At 35.7% G+C, this 8,056-nt stretch overlaps 1 protein-coding gene across 1 annotated transcript; it reads right to left on the minus strand.

The window, feature by feature from the left end:
- Positions 1-574: 574 nt before the first annotated feature.
- On the minus strand, positions 575-7,044 carry meak7 (MTOR associated protein, eak-7 homolog). Its single transcript, XM_079373773.1, has 8 exons — positions 7,015-7,044; positions 6,684-6,846; positions 4,486-4,716; positions 3,912-4,056; positions 2,302-2,700; positions 2,109-2,227; positions 1,290-1,472; positions 575-1,204 (listed from the first exon to the last, which is right to left on the minus strand). Exons 2-8 carry the CDS (start codon positions 6,840-6,842, stop codon positions 1,085-1,087), a joined length of 1,356 nt encoding a protein of 451 aa, XP_079229899.1. The 5' UTR covers positions 6,843-6,846; positions 7,015-7,044; the 3' UTR covers positions 575-1,084.
- Between the last annotated feature and the right edge of the window lie 1,012 nt (positions 7,045-8,056).

Here is an 8,056-nt window from a genome sequence, read left to right on the forward strand (position 1 = left end):
TAGAGCAGAATGATTTAGGATTGTTCGTGGTTAAATAATATGAATAACTTAAAACACCATAAGCAGCAAACAATAAACAGTTATCTGCATATTTTATTGATATTGTGATGCATGCTGGGAACTCAAGCAGGCCTATGGCATATATTAAGTTACAGTTTAAAGTTCATTACACTCTGAATTGACTGAACTCTGAAAGTGCATAAACTCATGCAGAAATGATTGTGATGAATCAAACAGATGGAAACAACTCACATTTTTAGTTCCATATTATTTATTATGGTTTTGTAATATTATAAGAGAACTGAGGAAATCTTGACATCTCTTTTACTTTTTCATTCTGAGAAATGCATCTTTACATTTATGAATTTGCCAGGTGTTTTTTTTTTTTTGTAATGAAACAATTCATAAGCAAACAAATATGTTTTATGTATTTATTTAGGCTATTTTCCATTTAATGAATGAATCTTCCAGTTTAAAGACACTAAATTTATCAGTCTAGACAAAATGCAATGTAGATTTAGTCACACATTGTTAATACTCAGAGTTGAACAGTATTTGACCGAATGTCTTTTTATGCACATTTTAATGTTTCACAGAAAGCAGGAAACCAGATCCTGTATTTTGCATATTAACATAAAAACTACACTGTATAAACACCTCAGTACGTGGTTTGCAACAGTGTTGTTTCTTCTATATCTACATTAGTGTAAAAGCATAAACCAAACCAAAAACTGAAATGAAATACTGCTGGTTTTATCTACACATTGTCCTCATTTTTATAGAGCTGGGCAATGATTAATCATGATTAATCGCATCCAAAATAAAGGTTTTTGAGTACATAATATGTGTACTGTGTATATTTTTTTGTATAAATATATAAATACACACACACATGCATGTATATATTTAAGAAAAATAAGTTATGTTTATATATTAAATACATTTATATTTAATTTAAATGATATGAATATTTGTGTGTCTTTATATATACATAAATATACACAGTACACACACATTTATTATATAAGCAAAACTTTTATTTTGGATGTGATTAATCGTTGCCCAGCACTCATTTTTTCCTTCCTCACTGTTCCTCATCCTCCTCAGGTTCTCGGAGGCCTTGGCTGTGCAGGGTCTTCCCTGTCATTTCCATCATGGCCTGTACTTCAGGATCTGCATCTAGTATGCTCTTCTTCTTCTCATCCTGAAAGTCAACACAAACACTTTTCGAATCAAAATGCAAACTCCAAAAATACAAAATTCACTATAGTAACATTTCTATCACAGACCTGCTCCTGTTCTTCAGGTGGCTGCCCAACGGCCCACACCTCCACGGTGTCCAGTTTGAAGTCCTCGTCTCCTGAGAGCTGAGAACTGCCATATGTGGTGCAGCGTGGTCGAGCCCTACTGTGGCCATGTCCAAAATTGCAGTCCAACCACAAACCGAAATAGCCATGCTGACCACCCATACCCTTAAAATACAGTTAATTATGATTTTTTTCTTTGCTTCATAGTGTAATAAAGCCTTAAACACTGTTTAAAGGAATAGTTCACCCAAAAATGAAAATATGCTGAAAACGTACTCACCCTAGGGCCATTCAAGATGGTAAGAATTAGTGTCTTCATCTGAACAGATTTGGAGAAATTTACCATTACATCACTTGCTCACCAATGGATCCTCTGAAGTGAATGGGTGTAGAGATGTATATGTACAGATCAAGTACTGCTTACAAGTGAAAGCAGTCCAAAACAGTTCTAAACAAATATTTCAGTGGATTTTGATGTGAAAGGAGAACAGGGGACAGATTTTTTTTACTGGAGGAACTAAGTGTTATTATGGATTATGGACTGTGGATTATGCAAAGTTAAAACACCTTAATGATTTGTTTCTTACAAACATGCAAATTTTCACTTTACAAGAGGTGATGGACTGAAATCGTGTGGATTAATACTGACGGCACCTATTCACTGCAGAGGGTGAGCAAGTGAAGTAATGCTGAACTTCTTCAAATCTGTTCCAAAAAAGTAACAAACTCTATGGCCTAAGGGTGAGTGTATTTTTAGCCAATTTTCATTTTTGACTGCTATTACTTTAAAATGTATCTCACCAAGCCATTCGGCATAGTCTGCTGGCCCTGGTTCAAGTACATGTAATGATTATTATAGCCTGTGCAGGTGAATACTCGCATGTATGGAAAAACGGAGAAGAGGAAGCACCTGGTATCACCTAGTGCAAAAAGAAGAAGAAACATTAATTGTGATGTGTAACACTGTATATGGTTTTTTTCTTTCTGAACCCACCCTGGAACTGAGGTTTGACCTCCCAGCTTTGAGACGCAAAGCCCCCGAAGATATGCCCTTTAGTGTCCTTTACCAAAATTACAGTGGGACCCCGACCTTTGCAGTTGCCCACCAGCCGGGTGAAGCTTTCACCGTGTATGTTTGTGGAGAACAGCAACCTCCAGGGGGCACAGTGTCCAGCTGGCAGCTGAGGTGACAGGAACATCAGAAGAGGTATATTCAGAAGACAACTGAGGTCACTCCAGGGAGCGTACTGACACGGGGGCAACAGAGTTGGGGGAGGACGGGAGGGTAACCCAACTCCTAGACCCTCACCAATCAGGAGTTCCAAAAACATGGCCATTGCTGGGATCCGGAAAAGCCAGTCTTCCAGACAAGAAATGTCACACGTATTCTGATCTATAGAAACAACAAGGACTAATTATATTAAATAGTTATTTTGGTGTGCACTATATCTTTTAGTTACAGATTTGTTATCATTAACTAAAACTAAAAGTGAAATAAAAAACAATTACAGCTAAATACTAATATGTGTGTGTGTGTGTGTGTGTGTGTGTGTGTTTGTGTACAGTGTATATATATATATGTGTGTGTGTGTGTGTGTGTATGTGTATGTGTGTGTGTGTGTGTGTGTGTGTGTGTGCATGTTTATGTGGTTTATGAGGACACAAATTTGTATAATGACATGGGTATGACAGAGGTATTACAATATGAAGGTGGTTTATGAGGACACTGCCTATGTCCCCGTAATTCAAAAGGCTTAAAAAACATACTAAATGGTGTTTTTTTGAAAATCTAAAAATGCAAAGTCTCCTGCGAGGGCTAAGTTTAGGTGTAGGGTTGGTGTAGGGCAATATCACACACAGTTTGTTCAGTATAAAAACCATTACGCCTATGGAGAGTCCCCAAAAACCACAAAAACCAACATGTGTGTGTGTGTGTGTGTGTGTGTGTGTGTGTGTGTGTGCGCATGTATGTATATATATACACACACACTGCCCTCCAGAAGTTTGTAAACACCCCTGGCAAAGTGTGGTTTTGGACGATATCAGCATAAATCCTTATCATTTTCTGGTGCAAATACATTAAAGTAACTTCACATTATCATTGAAGACCAGCAATAAAACATAGTAATGGCAATATATACATGTCAAAGTCAGACATGCCCCTTTGCCAGCTGTGATGCCTGGTTTCTAGTTTAAACTTGGCCCAGGTTTTTAAAAGATTTTTGGGTCAGCACACCTTAATACTGTAGCTTCAACAATTGATTGCCAATTCAAAGTCAATGTTTGAATAAACTGACAGCTCAGATGCCCAGATTATGCAGAGCTGTAATAGCTACTAATAAACTGCTTATGTTTCTATAAAATGTTATTTTATAACATATAATAAAATATGTTTTCGTAGTTTGTGTTGTCCCTTATCAGTGCAAAATTACCACAAATTAAAAAGGATTCATGCCAATATTGTCCAAAACCCCACTTTTTCCAAACTTTTGGAGGGCAGTGTATGTATATGTATATGTATGTATATGTATATATTTATTTTTCAGTCATACTATTCATTTTTAGTTGAATTTTATAAAAAAAGATTTTGTTACTGTTACAAACCTGAAGATTTTAATTCAGAGGTCAGCTGTTCTGCCAGAAGCTTAACACCTTGAGGCCCATCACCCATGCGATCTGGTTGCCAAGCTCGCAGTTGCCCCCTGTGGGTTACAGTCTGCACTGCAGCTGAAACCAGGTCCTCCACAAACTATTGAATAAAAATGTACAATATTACAATATTATAGCAGCAAGAATGATTTAGAAATTGAATTGAGATGCTTTATTGTTAAATGGAGTCTGTGGGGTCTGTATGGTCATCATGAGTCAGCAAACTAAGTGGTTTATCGGATTCTGGCTTTAATTAACAGTGTTGTTATAGTTAAAACTATTAAAACATTTTAAATGAAGCTGAAGTAATAAAAATAAAATATTAGCTGAAAATTTAAGCTTAAAAAAATGAATTACATTTTTATAGACATTATTAAATGACAAAATCATAACAAAATTACTACAACTTAAACCACAAATAAAATGAAAACTACAAATATAATAATGAATGAATACTATAATAATATATAAATAATACTAAACACTGATACTGAAACACTTTGTATGATTAGATTTTGGTGATACTTACACCTCTGATCTGCTCAGTTGTGGTAGCAGTAGCCTTTCCACCCTCAGCCATTGCCAAGACCAAAGGTGCACGTTCCTCTGCAGTTCCTCTAAGGATATCTGCCAAGAAAATCACTAGCTGCTCGCGACTTATCCCATCACCAGGGGGCACTGGCACTCCTGGATCAATGCTGTGTATGCCCTGAAATACTCTCTTTATCATTGATTCTGACGCCATCTTTCCCATCGCCATCTGAAACAAATAATAAAAAATAAAAAAAAACAATATCCATGTCAATATCCATGTACAACCCGAATTACTTGTATAGCGCTTTTAACAATGAATTCCGGAATTCCAAATATTGGGATGTTTTTTTTTTTTTTATTTGAATAAAATGAAAAAACTAAAAGACTTTCAAAATCACGTGAGCCAATATATTATTCACAATAGAACATAGCGAACATAACAAATCCAATAATGGAATGGATTTCAAATGGTTTCAAGTGTTCTATGGTCAGACGGGTCCAAATGTGACATTCTAGTTGGAAATCACGGACGCTGTGTCCTCCAGGCTAAAGAGGAGGGAGACCGTCCAGCGTGTCATCAGCACTCAGTTCAAAAGCCAGCATCTCTGATGGTATGGGGGTGCATAAGTGCATATGGTATGGGCAGCTTGCATGTTTTGGAAGGTACTATGAATGCTGAAAGGTATATAAAGGTTTTAGAGCAACATATGCTCCCCTCCAGACGACGTCTATTTCAGGGAAGGCCTTGTGTATTTCAGTAGGACAATGCAAAACCTCATACTGTAGCTATTACAACAGTATGGCTTCGTAGTAGAAGAGTCTGGATGATGAATTGGCCTGCCTGCAGTCCAGATCTTTCACCTATAGAGAACATTTGGTGCATCATTAAACGAAAAATACGTCACAGACAACCATGAACTCTTCAGCAGCTGGAAACCTATATCTGGCCAATGGGACCAAATTCCAAAAACAAAACTCCAGAAACTCATAACCTCGATGCCCAGACATCTTCAAACTGTTTTGAATAGAAGAGAAGATGCTACACCATGGTAAACATGCCCCCGTCCCAACTATTGTGAGACCTGTAGCAGGCATAACATTTTAAATTAGCTCAGTTTGTGCATAAAATTGTACAATTTCTGTTTAAACATTTGTTATGCTATCTATGTTCTATTGTGAATAAAATATTGGCTCAGGTGATTTGAAATTCTTTTAGTCTTCATTTTATTCAAATTTTTAAAAGTCCTAACATTTTCCGAATTCGGGTTGTATAAAGGGATAGTGGGATAAACAAAATTTTTTATTTTTTTCATTTACTCATGTCATTCCAAAAATGTATGAGATTTTTATGTTGAACAAAGAGAATATTTTGAAGAATGCTGGTAATCAAACAGTTGATTGTCCCCATTGACTTCTATAGTATTCCTTTCCCTACTATGGAAGTCAATGGGGACCAACAACTGTTTGGTTCTTCAAAATATCTTCTTTTGTATTCAACAAAAGAAAGAATCTTATGCAGGTGTGGAATGACATGTGGGTCAGTATATGATGACAAAATTTTCATTTTTGGGTGAACTATTCCTTTAAGTGCTGGCACAGACATGCAATTTAAATAGAAGTTTGAATGACTTGCATCAGTTCACCAGTCATGACATTTACATTTATGTTTTTTTTCTTTTTAGATAATGTACAATACTCTTTTTACAAATAATATCAGAAAACATTTAACAATACCCAATTATTTATAACTGTCCCTTCCATGAGGAAGTAATTACTGTATGTGGAAAATCAGTTCCCATTTGGTTTTTGAAACATTGAGTTTAAGCCAGTGTTATTTTAGTATAACTTGGATACTATTATACAATAGTATTTTAAATTTATATTATTTTTTATATTTTATTTTTATTTTTAGCTATAATTTCAGTCATTTTGGTGTATGTTTTGTCATAAAAAAATTTAAGTATATAGTTTTTTTCATTTCAGTTTTAGTTATTTATTTTAGTTTTAACGATAATAGCCCTGGTTCAACAACCGGAACACAAAATCATTAAGGACAGTACCATGCAATCTTTTCTAAAGCTAACAACGACATAATCGTCAACAAACTTAATCAAATAAATGTTATTATACAGACTGCAGCAATTTAAGTATAACAGATCCAGTTCAATGTATTGGTATGCCACAGCTGTTTACCTTCAGCATGTCTAGGGATAAAACCTTCCCCGTTTTTCCAGATGAAACAGAGGAGCCAATTCCATAAAGTTTGTCAAATATCCCCTCTATAACAGGTCTCTCATCCGGACGAAAACGAGCTAGTCTTTTCTGCGCTACAACACTGTCGGTGTTCCCCATCACCCTGAAGGAAAACACGAATGAATGTAAAAATTACTGGAATCAAGTGTCATGGGCGCAACAGAATACGTGAAATATTTATCCAGCTACGGACTGAAACTAAGTGCTCATGGAAAATTTAGAAATACAGTGCACATTTGAGTTATGAAAGACTGAAGTGGGATTTTCAGACCTGGTCAGCGGTTCAGTTTGACATTTCCACTCACGATGAAAACAAAACACAAAACTATTTCCTGGTTCAGCACCACATCACGCGCAGAGGACCAATGATTGGAGAGAAACTTCAAAACGCGCTGTGATTGGCTGAATCAGAGCTGCGTCATCCGCGGAGTGATAGTGGTTTTTTATTATTATTTTTTTTGATAGTGGTTTTCCTAGAGGCAAATTAGCTGAAAATTGTATCAAAAATAATAAGAACGAAGGATACTATTACATTTGCCATTACTAAAAAAAACACAATTTATTTCATGAATTGTATTAATATTACATTTAATAAGGCAATATAAGTATTTGTGTAATTCTTTCTTTTTCATGGCAAATGCTGTCTGATTATATAGAAAAGTATCTGCATTAGGGTTTGCATGTAGACTACACAGAGAACAAAGTTATATGAACTTAATCAGGGTTTCCAAACTGGGGGCTGGGGGGCTGCAAGGGAGTGGTAGGGGTCTGCTGAATAATTTAAAGAAAAACTGTGTAAAAATATTAAAATAAATAATACATCTAAGGTACAGTACAGTAAAGTAATATAGTGAGTAGAAAATAAATGCAAATTATATAATTATGAATATTATATGCTCATAATATATATTATAATTTCCTCATAAATAATTAGAATTAGTTTGATATTTTTCAGTTATTCAATTGGGAATAATGTAGTGCCTCTTGTTGTCCAGGAGAGGGTAGAGTAACACAGCTGTTTAAAGCATCAGCTTTGTCTTTTCCGTAGGGTTTACAGATCTTTCTCAGCAGGCGATGAAAAACGCCTTTTAAGGGCATGAGATTCATGTGAGATCTGGGCGTGATGCCCGCTGACTTAACCAGAAGTTTTAAAAGATGCCGTTTAGGGACATTTGCTTAGACTGAAAGTGTTTGTTAAAAAGGCACAAATGGAAATAGTCAACTCAGTTGGGAGGGGGGATAGTATTCACTTCGGTGCGACGAAGACCGAAAGACAGGCTATTATATGCAATGAATGAAGGGCAAAAGCTCAC

Source organism: Barbus barbus (genome assembly GCF_936440315.1).
Source record: "Barbus barbus genome assembly, chromosome: 23".
Classification (NCBI taxonomy): domain Eukaryota; kingdom Metazoa; phylum Chordata; class Actinopteri; order Cypriniformes; family Cyprinidae; genus Barbus; species Barbus barbus.

Excerpts from the sequence above, each read along its gene's own strand:
- meak7 (XM_079373773.1), bottom strand. The coding sequence starts at position 6,842 with ATGGGGAACACCGACAGTGTTGTAGCGCAGAAAAGACTAGCTCGTTTT. Across the intron at positions 4,717-6,683 it reads TATCCCTAGACATGCTGAAG|ATGGCGATGGGAAAGATGGC; the intron begins GTAAACAGCTGT and ends TATTTGTTTCAG. Across the intron at positions 1,205-1,289 it reads CACCTGAAGAACAGGAGCAG|GATGAGAAGAAGAAGAGCAT; the intron begins GTCTGTGATAGA and ends GTTGACTTTCAG.